Below are 15,723 nucleotides of genomic sequence, written 5' to 3' on the forward strand. Positions count from 1 at the left end.
GCTGATCGCCCTGCGGCTCTGTGTGACAGGGTACGGCGCCCCAACCCCCTGATAGGCCCTGCTCTGTTGGTGACAGAGGGCGGTGCCCCAACCTCCCCTCCTCCCACAGGCCCTGCTCTGTGTGTGATGGGGTAGAGCCATAGCCTCCCCATCGGCCCTGCCCTGAGTGTGAGAGTGGCGGCACCCTAACCCCCTGATCGGCCCTGCTCTGTGGGTGATAGAGGGCGGCGCCCCAACCGCCCCCCACAGGCACTGCTCTGTGTGTGACAGGGTAGAGCCATAACCTCCCCATCGACCCTGCCCTGAGTGTGACAGGGTACGGTGCCCCAACACCCTGATCCGCCCTGCTCTGTGTGTGACAGGGTGCGGAGCCCCAACCTCCCTGATGGGCCCTGCTCTGTGAGTGACAGGGGGCAGTGCCCCAATCCCCTGATTGGCCCTGCTCTGTGCATGACGGGGGTGGCGCCACAACCTCCCCATTGACCCTGCCTTGAGTGTGACAGGGGGCAGTGCCCCAAACCCCCAATTGGCCCTACCCTTAGCGTGACTGAGGGTGGCATCGCAACCTCCCGATCCGCTCTGCTCTGTGCATGACGGGGCGGCGCCCCAACTCCCCAATCAGCCTTGCTCTGAGCCCAACCAGGGGCTGCACCTAGGGATTGGGCTTGCCCTCTGCCACCTGGGAGCAGGCCTAAGCCAGCAGGTCGTTTTCTCCCAAGGGGTCCCAGACTGCTAGAGGCTGAGAGATCCCCTCCCTTCCCCCCGATTTGTGCACTGGGCCTCTAGTCTATATATATAAAAGCCTAAGGGACCGGACGACCAGTCAGTAGCTATGAGCAAACACTGACCACCAGGGGGCAGCCGCTCAACGCAGGAGCTGCCAGGCGACAGCATCTCTGCAGAGTGCCCTCTTGAACTCTGGAACCCTTCCAGAGTTGGACTGCCAGTTTTGGCCCAATCCTCACAGGTCAGGCTGAGGGACCCCACCTGCTGGAGGGACCCTGCTCACTCCACAGACTCCCTTCGAGCCCCAGCACCGCCCTGGGTGAGGCCGGCTGGGGAGGGACCGTGGAAGGTTGCTCCAGGGCACGTTCGGCCTATCTCTCCCAGTTCCGCTCCACCCGACCACCTTCTAATTAATTTCCTTTCAATATGCATGAATCCGTGCACCGGGCCTTTAGTATATATAAAAGGCTAAGGGACCGTCCGGTAGGTATGACATGCACTGACCACCAGGGGGCAGACACTAAGCGCAGGAGCTGCTGAGCTGCAGTGACTTACTTGGCAGTGGTGGTTCTTGGATGGCGCACCCAGAACCAGAGAGGAGGGAGCCCGATTCCTCACAGGGCTGTGCGAATTCGCCTTTGACGGTGCGTTATGTTGTTGCTGGGGCACTTTCAGCCCGAATCTGGTTTACTGCTGAGCTGCGGTGACTGCAGATGCCCCTCGAGCTGCGGCTCTGCCCCAGGTGCGGCCGACCCGGGAGGTTGGCTCCAGGATGTGTCCAGCCCGTCTTGCCCAGTCCTGCCCTGCCAGCCACTTTCTAATTAATTTCCTTTCAATGTGTATGAATCTGTCACTGGGCCACTAGTTTCTTGATAACAGGCAGATCCCAGATAGCCTCGGCTCCTCCTCATTTGTGAAATTTTGTTTGGCTGACCATTAGCGGAGAGAGGCACTTGACCATTCGACCACTCATTTTCTTAGGTGCACGGGAGAGCGTGTGCATGCTGGGCACATGTGCTGCCTGCTGAGAAGTGGAGCTCATCTCACCGCCTGCACATGTACATTTGCACTGCCAATCCGGGATTGTGGTACTGGGCTGAAGAATTCTGAGGGTGTGTTTGCCGACATGTAGAGGATTGCCCTTGGCAGAGACATGGCAATGGGCAGCTCCCCTAGTGTCCAGGATGGCCCTAGCCGAGTGGACTGCTGGTTAGGGGATGGCCCTTCTGGATAAGCTGGTCGGGCAGCTGAGAGCGTCCATAAAGCACACTGCACTCAGGCTATTCAGGCCATGTGTGAGATGCGGAAGTCCCTTTCTCTCTGCTCATCACCAGCTCTCTCACTGCTGCTCTGCTTGCTGCCCACCAACCAGCGCCATTTCCAGTGCCCATGGTTTCTGAATCTCCTCTCTGCTTTTTCATTTCCATATTCTGCGACAGCCCCTCTAGTATCCCCTTCCTGTCTCAGGAAAAGTGTCCCCACATCTTCCCCAGTTCTTGAGTGTGTGCTTTCTCTCCTGCCCCTGGATTAACTCCCAACTCCGTGCACAACACAGCGTGTCTCCCTTTCCTGTAGAAATCTCCAGCCTGCCTACCCTTCTAGTAGGTTGTCCCAGAAGGCTCCCATTGGCTCTGAATTACCCCCTGGTGGTCCCCGGTGCCCTGGTCTCTGCTCGCATGGGGCCTGCTCTAAAAGTCGGCAGTGACTTCCTGTATCACCAGAGTTTGGCCCCTTTCCTCAGTCCTCATTCTACTTTGTATTTCTCTGCAATGTTGTTTATTCTTTATTTACCCAGTAGATAATGTTAGTAACAAAGGATGCAGTTTTGCCATTGAGGAGTATACAGTTGATTGGCAGTTACAGTGCCCAGTGGTAATGACATCATAGATGGGGCAGGCGTCCTGGAGTGGACTGGTGCCCAGGTGTCCTCTTGTTCTATGTGAGATTTCCCTGGAGTAAAGCACACATACTGGCAAATGGGAATTCTCCCTCAAGGTGTAGTTTTTCTTAGTTTTAATGGATTGGTCACAGTGTTAGCACTGGCTGAGTCTGGTTAGTGTGGATGGCACATGGACGGACATGCTTGGTGATCCCTGTAGACGGCGAGCTGTTGTGTCCCCAGCTAGCATCTGTGAGATGCATGGCCTTCTTTATGAGGGTGCTCGTAGTCACCCTCTCCTCAAAGGAAGAGAGGCTCAGAATGGCTACTGCTGCCTGGTTAGAGCCCGAGAAAGAGGCAGCTACTGCTGGGGAGGGGGTGTGGCTGGGCATGTTTGGGGGCCAGGCTTAGAGTAAGTCCCTCCCTTCCTTTCTAGGGACACTCCCACATGTGTTTGAAGCCCTTGCCCAGTGACACGTGCGTGTGGCCGTTTGTGATCAGGGGTGAGGTGTACCTGACGGGCTTCCATGGGGCGGCAGCCAACCGTGGCCTATGCTGCCGGAGCCCAGGGAACTGGCTCCGAGCGTGCTTCTTTGTTGGCATGTTTCTGGCAAAAGCACACGCCACTGAGTGCATGGAGCAGACTCTGCCTAGTGCGGGGTGGCCATGGATCCAGCAACTCTTGTTGCTTTCTTTTTTTTACGTTTGCTTTTCTTTTGTCCAGGCCTCCATCCTGTAGGGTCTGAGGGATGGTTAATTGTGGCAGCTAGTCGCTTCACCTCGTGAACGGATCCATTTTATGTTTGCTTCCCTACCTTGTTCTCGGAGAGTTTATTACGCGGTACATGTCCATCTAGGTCACGGTTCTCAACCTGTGGGTCGAACGACCCTTTCACAGGGGTCACCTAAGACCATCTGAAAACACATATATACATACTGTTTTTGTGATTAATCACTATGCTTTAATTATGTTCAATTTGTAACAATGAAATTGGGGGTCACCAAAACATGAGGAACTGTATTAAAGGGTCGTGGCATTAGGAAGGTTGAGAACCACTGGTCTGGGTGGACTGTCCTTGACGATGAGTACTGTGCAGGCTTTCCGCTCTGCCTTCCCACGTGGGCCTGCATGGTCGTGCAGAGTGAGAAGTGTTTGGCACCACTTAAAATTGGCAAACAATGGTGTGTGCTGAGAGTCAGCATCAGCTGGAGGTTGGTGAGGACATGATGGTTGCTATCACAATGAATGTATCATCTCCTCAGGATTTTTTATACTGACTTTCAGTCTTCACCCCCTTTATTGCTCTGTGTCGTCCGTTGTCCGTGCCAATCACAGAGCTGCAGGGATCAGACCACATCGGGATCATTGCATTGAGTGGAAATGTCATACTTGTAATTTTATCCTCTTTTTGAGGGGTTACCAGTGTCCACCTAATGAAATGAGATGACCCTCTGCAGTGGGAGTGTTTGTGAGCTGACAGGCATATAATCTTGGCAGCTCAAAAGCAGTGGTGGTCTGAGCACTCTCGGAACAAAGCAGTGCCCTTTATGGCGAGAGACACTGCACTGCTGTGTGAGCACCTGCACCTGTCCTTACGGTAGACGTACAAGAAGTGAATGTGAGAAGGAAAAAGGTCTTACGGACTCCTCCATGCCACATGGAGATAGGAATGGAGAAATAGCACCAGGTAATGGAGCTTTGAGATGCCAGATACTAGTAATAAAATATCTGAGGAATTAGGAGACCAAAATAAAACCTGATATTTATAAAACAAATAATGGTGTGTCTTTCCTTGAATGTTTTAGAAAACCTCGAATCAATTCTCAGCTGGTGGCACAGCAGGTGGCACAGCAGTATGCCACCCCACCACCCCCGAAGAAGGAGAAGAAGGAGAAAGTTGAAAAGCAAGACAAAGAGAAACCCGAGAAAGATAAGGAAATTAGTCCCAGTGTCACCAAGAAAAACACCAACAAGAAAACAAAGTAAGTTCCGGGTAACTCAGCTTGTATGTTACTTTGCAGGTGAAGCAAAGCTATTTTTTTAATACCTCTTTTGGCACCCCGCCCCTTTAGACCAAAGTCCGATATTCTGAAAGACCCTCCTAGTGAAGCAAACAGCATACAGTCCGCCAATGCGACAACCAAGACCAGCGAGTCGAATCACACCTCAAGGTACTGACGCAGACTGCAAAGGTCAAGTGCTGCTCTGGTGGACTGAGTCCTCAAGAACCAGATGGTTTTGTGCCTGTGGGTTTATAGGCTGAGGGGTAGGGTGGAGAACTAGGTCTGAGACTGAGCTATGTGCGTGCGTGCGTGCGTGCGTGCGTGGGTGTGTGCGTGGGTGTGCAATACTTTATACCACTGTGGCCAAACAGGAGACAGATATGTTGATGATCACTTTGGAGTGGTCCGAAGCTTTGTTGACAGGCAGTGGTTTCTGTTGCTGCTGAGGTTAAGCTGCAGGTTTTGTGGTAGCTGTGGTATGTGGGGGTGTCCTGGATCTCTGTGTGGATGATGTCTGCCAGACCGCGTCTAACCCAGAGCTTATGTAACTGGCTGTTCCCTGTGGTGTTGCTTTCAGGCCCCGACTGAAAAATGTGGACAGGAGCACTGCACAGCAGTTGGCAGTGACTGTGGGCAACGTCACCGTCATTATCACAGACTTTAAGGAAAAGACTCGCTCCTCCTCCACGTCCTCCTCCACAGTGACCTCCAGTGCAGGGTCAGAACAGCAGCACCAGAGTAGCTCGGGGTCGGAGAGCACAGACAAGGGCTCTTCCCGCTCCTCCACTCCGAAGGGTGACCTGTCCGCAGTGAACGACGAGTCTTTCTGAAATTGCACATGGAATTGTGAAAACTATGGATCAGGGTCTGAAATTCAGATCTCCACCTGCCCATGCTGCTGCACCTGGAACCTTCTGTGGACATCGACCTGTGGGTGATGCTGCCAGGATCATTTCTGCTTGCCATGGGCATTTGGTCACCGAGGAATTTCGCACCCTGACGATTACTCTTGACACTTTTATGTATTCCATTGTTTTATATGATTTTCCTAACAATCATTTATAATTGGATGTGCTCCTGAATCTACTTTTTATAAAAAAAAAAAAAAATCTGCTGTGCACAATTTTCCATGTACATTACAACTGGTTTTTGTTTTTGTTTTGTTGGGGGTGGGCTGGGAGGGGGAGGGAACTTTTATTTATTGTGTTCACAAGCTCCATCCTCTCAGCATATCCTTCTAAGTTTATTTCTTTCTTCCAGTTATACTATGTACTATCAATTTTGATATAACTATATATAAATATAAAATTATATATAAAGGGTTATTTGAAACCAATCCATGGCAACGCTGGTGCTTGATACACTGTGAAGTGAGTACAACCTTGAACAGTTACAGACCCGGGACAGTCCCTTCTACGGAAGTGCGGACATTGCATTAGAATCGGTCTTACACAAGGTGTTTTCCCGCCCACGGGCAGCTTGGCTCTCTCATCTGTCTAAAGAGCACTGGGTGATAGGAAAACAGAGGTTTTTAAACAATATGATCTCCCATTGCAGGACTGCTCCAGAGCCGGCACTTGCAGCGGAAGCGCTGACCCCAGGTGCTGGCTGGGAGGCTCTGTCGATCAGCAGCACCCAGCGCGCCCCCCTGCCAAGGGCTGTGCGCACCCCGGCAGTGTGCGCAGTGCTATTCTCACATGGCGCTCGCTTGTGAAAACACGGTGTTCCATACGCGATTCCACCACTTCCCAGGCCCCTGCTCGGGGCTGAGGTCAGTCTATAAATTGTCGCTTAGCTTTAGGATTAAAACGGACTCAACTGCATTTTTGGTCGATACAAGAAGCAAATCCATGACACCACGCGCACAGGGCATTGCCCTGGTGGTTTTGTCATTGAAATTGGTTTGCCTCCTGCCCTCCTGTCCCTTATGCCACCAATTCAGTTGTGGGAATTGTTTTTCTTTCTTAAAACTCCACTCCTTTCTTGTCCTGATGAACAAAGGTGGTCAGCTGCAGGCCTCGCCTCCCTGCTGGGAAGGGCACTTCTGGGAGCCTGCCGTCTCCTTCCTGGGCCTGACGATAACGCGAGTAAACTCTGTTGTAAAGTTTCTTTTCACCCATTTTTACTCTCAGTGGAAGCGGGGAGACAAAAAACAAAGACCACTAAGGTTTCTACCCACTGGCGTTTTAAAATGCTTTGTTTGGCCTCATTTGGATTAGGGTCTCTCTTCTGTGTAACTCCCACCACTCATGTCCAGGTTCCCAGACTTCAGAGTCACTGCAGGGACTTGATGTCACCTTCCTTTACTTGGTCATAACTTAAGGGAGCCTGGGAGGCAGCTGGTTGTGAGGAAGCCCCACAGGTGGGCGTGAGAAATCTGGTATGCTTAAGAATAGAAGTCATTTCTGTCTGGAGGCCACAAGCAAAAAGAAAAAATGAACAGCTTGATTTGAGTAGCCGACAGGAAAGGTTCCTTTCCCATCTACATCAGACTCCGCGTCCCTCTGCGCCATGACCTCCATCTGCTCTCCAAGCACAGGGTCTGCAGCAGTGCCGTTGTTGTGTGGTCCTACTCGCAAACGCTCGGACAATGTCCCCTTTTGCAAGGATGCTTGCATCTGGGATGCAAGCTGTGCTTATCTTTTTAGATACCTTTTTCAAGTATTTATTAATGAACCAAAGGAAATCAAATGCTTTCTGTAAGTATCAGAATATATAATACATAGTGATTTGACTATGAATTTTAAATCCACAATTTAATATTAGTGGGATATTGCAAAGACATTCCTTCTAAAGTTTTAATATTCCTTTTATTAAGGGTCTCAGGGAGGGTAAATTAGTCAGCCATATTTATTTTCCAGAGATATAAGGAATTGCTAAGTTTGAAAATTAACTTTTTAATAAGAAAAATTAGATGTCACCAAACTCGTGGGTTGCACTGCTTTCCGAACCATAAGGTGTTGGTGTGCATTTCAGAAACACTGTGTAACTTCTCAAAATTAGTCTCCTGTAAAGTGATTGGACTCCTAGACTAGTGGGGGAAGCTGATGAGCCAGCTACTCGGCTGCTGATTCATGATGCAATGCCTTGGTGTTTTGGCTTTGCCTCCGACATGAATAGAGGACGGGAGGTGACGGGTGGAGGGTGCTTTAGGACAGGTGGGATGACATGGCCATTGTGATGAGACTGCAAGTGGCAGTGAAGCCTCGGGCCCATGTCCTGGGCCGGCCCCTGCTGCCTGCGAGCTGCTGAGGCCCAAGGTGGTGGGCACTGGAGGCTTAACTTCTGGCATTGAGGTTCCTCAGACATGTGCTCTGGAGACAGAATTCGTGGAACTTCCTGTATTTGCAGTTTGCCCTACAACAGGTGGGCAGTGTGTAGATTAGAAAGATACATATTAAAGGGTCAGAAATAACTGGTGTTCGGTGGCACAATAAGCAGGTTATAAAGCCAAAACAAAAAGCACAGTGTTACCCTTGCAAGGTTCCATTTGTTTTAACACCACCCGGTCTTCAGGCGAGCACAGAGCTTACCTGACATGCTCTGTTTGAGTCGAGCAGTTCAAAGGTGAAGTATTTTGACACCCACAAAATATTTCAGTCAGAGCCCTTCTGTTTCAATCTGGATATTTGAAAACAATGGCAGAAGCTTCTGGGAGTTGCGTGCCACAAAGACGTCTCACCTGCCTTATCAAGACCATTCTCAGCCTACTTTTCTAAGCTACCATATCGTAAATTATTGAAAATTTATTAATTGCTGAATATATAATAACCTTTGCTTGTATGTAACCGAAAATGGTTTAAGAGCCAACATTTAGAGTATGACAATGGAGCTGAACAGTTTTTAATGCGCAAGCAGTTCTGTTCTTGTGTATGACTCGTAACCTTAATTTACTGTGTAAAGATGGTTACATTATTTCCTTAGCTTTGTTTGTTGGAGACAAATAGAGAATGCTTGTTAAGTATGTCCAACATAATCTTGTGAATTTTTGTTACTGTATTATACAAGCTATATTTTTCATTTGCCCAGGAAGACAGCTTGTCTCGCTTCGGAGGTTTCTGCTCTGTCGTCTTTATAGCCGAGTCTTAGGTCTGATTTTTCTTCATGCGAAAGTGTCAGTTGGTGGTTTTGTGAACTGGTCAGAAATTCGCAGGTCTGAAATGTTGGGGGGAATTTATATTGGACACTGCTCTCCGTCTAGCAAATAAAGATGTTAATATATTCCTGTCGCTGGCATGTGCACGACTGTGTGATTAGAAGCCACTTTATCATTTTCCTGCTTTAAATAGAAATGTCTATTTATGAATTCTGCTTGTAGTTTTTTCACAAATAAAATAGTAAAATTTACATTGAAATCTTAGTTTTGTGTGGGAAATGGTTCCTTTTCGAACTTAGTTTGTGAACTGGTAGAGTATGCCCACTGGGAGCAGGAGGCACAAGGCGTGTGGGGAGCAGGCGTGGCTCGGGGCGTGGTGCAGGAAGTGCTTGGGCAAAGGATGGCCAAGTTCTGGAAGGAAACGAGCGATGTCATGCGCATCCTTTGGGACCGATGCGGTGAGCTGAAGGAGGCAGTGATGCTGAAAGCCTCCGCGATGTCTCCAGAGCGCCAGGGCCATGCCCGGGACTGCTGGTCCCGTCAGCGCTTGCACCAGCACTGAAGGGAAGGGACTAGAAATGGCTCAGGACCCTCATTTGAAAATAGGTTGGTCCTGGTAACAGCAAGCTTGGCACGTTCCCTTGTCCTTGTCCTAATTTCCCGGGGTCAAACCCAAGTCCAGCCCCTCCAGAATCTGGCAGGTTGAAGGGTGGGGCTCATGGTGTCTGGTGTCTCCCAGGGGCATTGTGGGTGCAGGTAAAGTGACAGGCTTTCTGTGCTACCTGAGGGTCAGTCCTTGCTGGGCACTGGCTTTACCATTTGGGAGGATGAGAGCTGTCCCCACACTAGACAGCATGCAGCAGGGGTGGGTCCCAACAGTGAAAGTGCAAGGGGATCCTTTAGGGGAGGGAGGATGGGGAGGGAGGCGAGGCTCACCCCAGCGTGGGGCTATGTTCAGATGCCTGCGGGAATGCCCTGGCAGGAGTGGGGTTCCATTGTGCTAAGAAGCTCTTGCTGAGTTAATCTTGGTCAAGGGTAGGAAGATGTTTTAAGCTGGAGAGTGCCCAAGCTTATGCTCTGCTCTCAGCATCTTCCTGGGCAGCCAAGAGGAGATGAGAGCAGTCAGGGGGGCCCTTGGTCCCTGACTCCAGCAGTTCTGAGGGGCTACTCGGAAACCTTGATGCCACAGCAAGGAATGGGTTAGAGGCCGTCCTGTGTTGGGATTAAAAACGAGCGTCTGCTCAAACTCCTGTTTGAGCATCTAAAGGAGCCAGTCCAGTCCAGCCACAGGACATGGCTTTTGTCAGGAAGGGCCGTTAAGCTCAATAAAGTGGGCCCTGAAGGCTCAGATTTTTATTAGAAAGTTCGTAGGGCACATCTGGAAAGATGGGGTGAGGCTCAGAGCCTGTACTGAAAGGAGACATTCGGATGGGTGGGGTCAAGCCGCCTGTGTGGGCAGGAGCCCCGGCTGGGCGGACTTGCTGTGAGGCAGGCAGGGTGCAGGGGGACACTGGGCAGGCCTCTCCCAGGGCAGGTGCAGGTGCTCTTGATGCCACCCCGGCTGCCCCCTCAGCTGTGCCAGGCATCGCTAATCAGCACTCCTGGTCAGCGATTCACTGCGCATCTCCACCTGCTCTGGTGCCACGGCCCCATGTTCCTGTGAGTTACAATTCGTGTCATTCCCGCCTGGACACACTCACCCAAAGCCCCTGGGACGTGCACAGCGTGCTGACTCAGCTCTCCGATTGTGGGGCGCTCCCTGGAGGGAGCTGGCGAGCGGCTTGGAGGGTCAGGAAGAAGGGAACTCGTATCCAACACCCAACTCTTGCAAAGGCTCGGCCCCTCTTCAAAAGTGGACCAGACCAAGCGGCCGGCGCAGCTCTAAATACCAGACGCACGGCCAGCCAGCCATGCAGGCCCGATGGGACCTGCCCCAGCTGCCGCTGGGAAAGGCGGCCGCGGGCTCGGCACAGGTCACCGTGCTGAGGGCTCCGGGAAACCGCATGTTCTCCTGTGGCGTCAGCCACCTCACCTGCCTGGGTGCCAGACCGGCCTCCGGCTCACTATCTCATCTGGAACGCCTCCCCATACCCTTCCCCTGCTCCAGGGCCCTGGGCCAGTGCCCGTGCTTGCTTGTAATATGCTGTGTTTTTAACGGGAAGCAATGATTTTTTCTTAACAATTTTTCTAATGCTTTACTGATGTCAACACCTGGCATGAATGAAAGGGCTTCTTTTTGTTTTGTGATTGTTTTATCTTGTTTTCAAATGTCAGATGTATTTGTTTTCTTGGCCCAGAGGGAGGGGCAGTTGGTCACATGGAAATAAAGCCCCTGGTAGTGTTGACAGCTGCCCCGTGTGTCTGTGTCTGTGAATAGTGTTTACAATGAGCATGGCTTTTCTTCATTAAAAGTGTGTGTTTTACGCTGCTTACTGCCCTGGTATTAGTAAGAGAGAGCCAGTGTGGAGCCTGTGGGAGAGGAGCGATCTGCAGAGTGCTGGCACCCCGCACAGTGGGCATGTAGTGAGCGTCAGTGCTGGGTTACGTGTATGCACTTGACACACAGGAGTGGCGTATTAAGAATGAAAAGTTTCAAACTATTTTTCAATTACAGTTGACGTACGATGTTCTATCAGTTTCAGGTGTACAGCAGCGGTGCAGATACACCTTACAACCCATCACCCCGAGGAGTCTCGTGCCACACAGTGGGGTTTGTTAATTCAGGCACGAATGGCGCAAGCTCCTGACAGAGAGGCATCTGGGCTGCAGGCGCACTAGACCAGCCACCGTGCCCTCAGGGTGGCCCTGGGTGAGCGCTGTGGTCGCCCGGAGCCGCCACCAGCAGCCTCCCAAGGAGGGGCTCCCTGCGGGGCCAGGTGGATGTGCATGCGCTGTGCCTCCGTCGAGGGGCCTGGTCCCCACGTGGGAAGTGGCCGTGGCGGGGATGGCAGCGCCTGCCAGGTGGAGGGAGAGTTGGTGCCGGCCAGGCACCCCAAGCGGCTGGGCCCTCTGACGAGTGGCACTTGCAGAGTCACGCTGACAGGAGGACAGGCAGCAAGCAACCAGGTAACCATCACCTTTTCCCCCTTGGGGCAGACCAGGGGCCGGCTACCCTGGGAGGTGGCCAAAGGCGAAGACCACTTTGGTGGGCACCCGGCCAGGCTCCCTGCTTTTCTGTAGAAGCTGACAAATCCAAGTCGGAACTTTTGCCCAGACACGGGCCTGGAGACACGTGATGGGGGTGGGCCCTGCGGCAGCTCCGCCCATCCTGACGCCACCACTCTGCCCGTTCTGCGTGGCGGAGAGGAAAGGTGTCCCAGTTCAGGGACACCCTTCCTCCACCTTCCTGTGCTATTGGGCCCTCCAGGGGTGGGATGGGGCCTCCCACACTGCTGAGGGCAGATCTTCCCGACTTGGTCACTGATTCCACTGCTAATTTCTTCCAGACACACCCGCACAGACACACCCAGAAATAATTTTAACCAGCTGTCTGAGTGTCCCTTGGCCCAGGCAAGTTGACATGTAGAATTGACCACCACACACTACTATTGGGGGTTTTTCTGTTATATGCAGATGATAAAAAAAATCCTAGTAAAACTGGTGCTTCAGCAAAATGTGCTACATTTTTTTTTAAATATATTTTATTGATTTTTTTACAGAGAGGAAGGGAGAGGGATAGAGAGTCAGAAACATTGACATTGACCAGCTGCCTCCTGCACACTCCCTACTGGGGATGTGCCCGCAACCAAGGTACATGCCCTTGACCGGAATCGAACCTGGGACCCTTGAGTCCGCAGGCTGACGCTCTATCCACTGAGCCAAACTGGTTAGGGCAAAATGTGCTACATTTCTCTCATATAGGGTCCTGTGCCCGGGTTTGAGTGGCAGGGCCCATGGGCAATGCCAGGTCTGAAGCTGGTAGATTTAGGGTAAGATCCAATTCTCACTTGGCAGCTGGTTGGCCTTGAGTTTTCCTATACAATGGATGCCTCCCAACACGCTGCTGTGTTCAGTTCAACACACTGGTCATGATGGTCTGCTTTGTGCTGACACCGTTGACCTGCAGTAGGGGAGGCATCCTCGAGGGGAGGGCTCTGACGTGCCGCGTCAGCTCTCCGCTCTCTGCTCTCCGACTTAGCTCTGCTGCTAGGGATTTTTGAAGAAAGACTCAAGTTAGACCTTAAATCAGAGGTGATTCAGAGGTGTGGTGAAGTCCTTGAAATTATTTACTAAAAATGTGTGGCTTTTATTGCAATTATGCATTTCTACAGAGGGCAGTGTTTTGAGGTTTTATTGGATTCTAGAATGGTTCCATGATCCCAAATTGAAGTGCCACTGCAGGCTAAGAAGGATTCAGATGATTTTGGTATGGCTCTCTTTTCTCTTCTTCTGAATGATGTCCTCCATGAAAAGAAAGAATCCAAATTATTCAGAGAATGTGATGGCCGTATGAGTTAATGGGGCCCTGTTGAGGTAGCTTCAAACTGAAGAAATCCTCACTGTAGTCAGCTCAAGCTATATTTTGCTACTATAACAAATGCCCTTAAAGCTCCAAAGCTGACAACAAAGGTGGGTTGTCACCCACACTGAAATCTCTCACAGCTCCATTTCGTGTCGCCTTTGCTCTGGACACCGGCCAATGGAGCAGCCTCTCTCTGGGATGTCAGAGTCAGTGTTCAGGCAGAAGGGACAGTGGCCCGTGCTCGGGCCCGTCAAGCCTCTGAGAGGTCACTCATGTGTCTGCTCACATGTGATGAGCTAGAGTCGCATGGCCGTGCAAGACTGGGTGGGAGCTGTCCCACAGGGAGGGCAGCAGATACTTGGGGCATTAATCAGTCTGCCACATCATTTTATTGGAACATAGGAATGCAAACAGAAATTGACAAGAACTAGAATGAACTAAATCTGACCTAGTTCCCTCCATTCCACTCCCCTAAGCATATTCCAAGGAAACTGATCAGAAACACCTGTTTTTCCATTCTTTTTTTTAAATTCTCACCCAAGGATATTTTTTCCATTGAGTTTTAGAGAGAGTGGAAGAGAGAGGGACAGAGAGAAACATCGATGTGAGAGAAACGCATTGATTGGTAGCCTCCTGCACGACCCCTGACCAGGGCCCAGATCAGGGAGGAGTCTGCAATTGAGGTATGTGCCCTTGACCATCATTGAACCTGGGACCCTTTGGTCCACAGGCCAACGCTCTATGCACTGCCCCACACTAGCCAAGGCCCTGTTTCTCCATTCTGGCTGCGTTGTTAGAGTCAGAAGAAGAGGGAAGCCAGCGGTTGCAGGCGGCACTGGGAAGAGCCACACTGGGGGATCAGCTCCACGGTCGCAGCCACCTCTTTGCTTCCAGTCAGACTTCTCTAACGTGAAGACTGAGCGTTGCTAGTGTGGCTGAGCTTCGGGCCGGGAAGAGATGTACTTTTACTCAGGTTCACATCCTTGCTTCTGCTCTGGCAGGCCTTCATGTGACTCTGGTCCCTCTTTGTAGTTCTTGGCGGTGACTTTGTGCTGACCTGAAGGACTCATGATGTCTGTCTAACAGTGTCCACGGTGAGCCCGGCTCTCCATGCCCACCTGGCAGTAGAGCAGGAGGCCTGACATGACCATGCTCCAGACATTCCCTATGCAAGTGTCCAAGTCTAAAGACTCTCCTCAGTCAACAAGGAAGGTTAAATGTTAGGACTGAATTATTTCCCAGAATTCATAGGTGGAAGCCCTAACTCTATTCCGTATGTTGTGTGATTCCATTGCTATGTAATGTCCAGAACTGGCAAATCTATAGAGACCGAAAGCAGATTAGTGGTGGCCTAGGACTGGGGAGAGGATTCGAGAAAAATGGGGAACAGCTGCTACAGTGTGTGTTGTAGGGGTGAAGAAATGTTCTGAAGCTTATTTCGGCGATGCTTACACAGCTCTATAAATATACTAAAAGATCATTGAATTGTACACTTCAAATGGTTGAATTGTATGGTATGAACTATATATAATACTAGAGGCCCGGTGCACGAAAATTCATGCACTGGAGGGGGGTCCCTCGGCCCGGCCTGCCCCCTCTCACAGTCCGGGAGCCCTCAGGGGTGGAAGGCGATGCCCCATCACACCTCTGCTGCTGCCACTGCCGTCAGCACAAGCCTCAGCCGGCCCTGGTTACCTGAGCCCCGGGCGGTTCTGGATACCTGAGCCCCGGGCGGCCCTGGGTACCTGAGCCTTGGGCGGCCCTGGGCGTCTGGGGGGCTGAGGGGACTGGGCGCTGCCATCTTTGTGACAGTGTGAGGGTCAATTAGCATATTCCCTCTTTATTAGATAGGATATAACTAAATCTGTGTGAAGAAAACATGGGCATCTGGCATCTGCAGGTCCAAGCAGCCTTTGGCAGCTGAGGAGGTGGCTGGCTGTGTTGCAAATCAGCATCATACACTGCAGATATGGAGGTCGTTGGTCCCGGATGGTGAGTCAGGCAGACCTGAGGGGCTCTTGGATGAATTGCAGCGTCTCAGTTTCAGAGTTTGTGGAACAAGATCAATAGAAAGGACTTGACTCCAGGAGACGCCGCGAGCTTCCACCAGGAAGAATGCCTGCGGGATGGCGAGGCAGGTGCCTTTGGCTGCAGGAGACGGTGAGCAAAGCGGCGGGGAAGGGAGTGAACTGGCTGTGTCACTGGGAATTAGCTCCGGCAGCTGGGCCAGGGGCTTCCCAACGACACCTCCTCCTTCCCTGTTCACTCGACAGAGGGGTTGAGAGGAAGGACTCTGGTGCCTGGATTTCACACTTGCTCATCATGGGACCTTTTGCAAGTTACATAATCTTTCTGTGCCTTGGCTTCTCAGCCATGTGACATGGTGATGGCGGTAAGAGGAGAATCATGCAGATTCGCTGAGGTAATATATGCAATGTGCTTAGAATAGTGCTGGGAACAGTAACACTATAATATTTAACTGTTTTCTCCTCTTCCTCCCCCTCCTCCTCCTATCCTCTCCTCCTCCTCTTGTCCTGTCCTCCTCCTCCTCCTCCT

At 51.4% G+C, this 15,723-nt stretch overlaps 1 protein-coding gene across 2 annotated transcripts in view; it reads left to right on the forward strand.

Moving 5' to 3' along the window:
- Positions 1–8,969, forward strand: part of RYBP (RING1 and YY1 binding protein) — a 23,972-nt gene extending 15,003 nt beyond the window's left edge. The window contains exons 2-4 of one of the 2 annotated variants that reach the window (XM_015561164.1): positions 4,412–4,588; positions 4,679–4,777; positions 5,187–8,969. In XM_015561164.1, the coding sequence (XP_015416650.1) occupies positions 4,412–4,588; positions 4,679–4,777; positions 5,187–5,439 (529 nt within the window). In that variant the 3' untranslated portion in view covers positions 5,440–8,969. The remainder of the gene's footprint in view (positions 1–4,411; positions 4,589–4,678; positions 4,778–5,186) is intronic. The other variant, XM_015561165.1, reaches the window with a different exon arrangement.
- The last annotated feature ends 6,754 nt before the right edge of the window (positions 8,970–15,723 follow it).

Source organism: Myotis davidii, unplaced genomic scaffold (assembly GCF_000327345.1).
Source record: "Myotis davidii unplaced genomic scaffold, ASM32734v1 scaffold536, whole genome shotgun sequence".
Taxonomy (NCBI): domain Eukaryota; kingdom Metazoa; phylum Chordata; class Mammalia; order Chiroptera; family Vespertilionidae; genus Myotis; species Myotis davidii.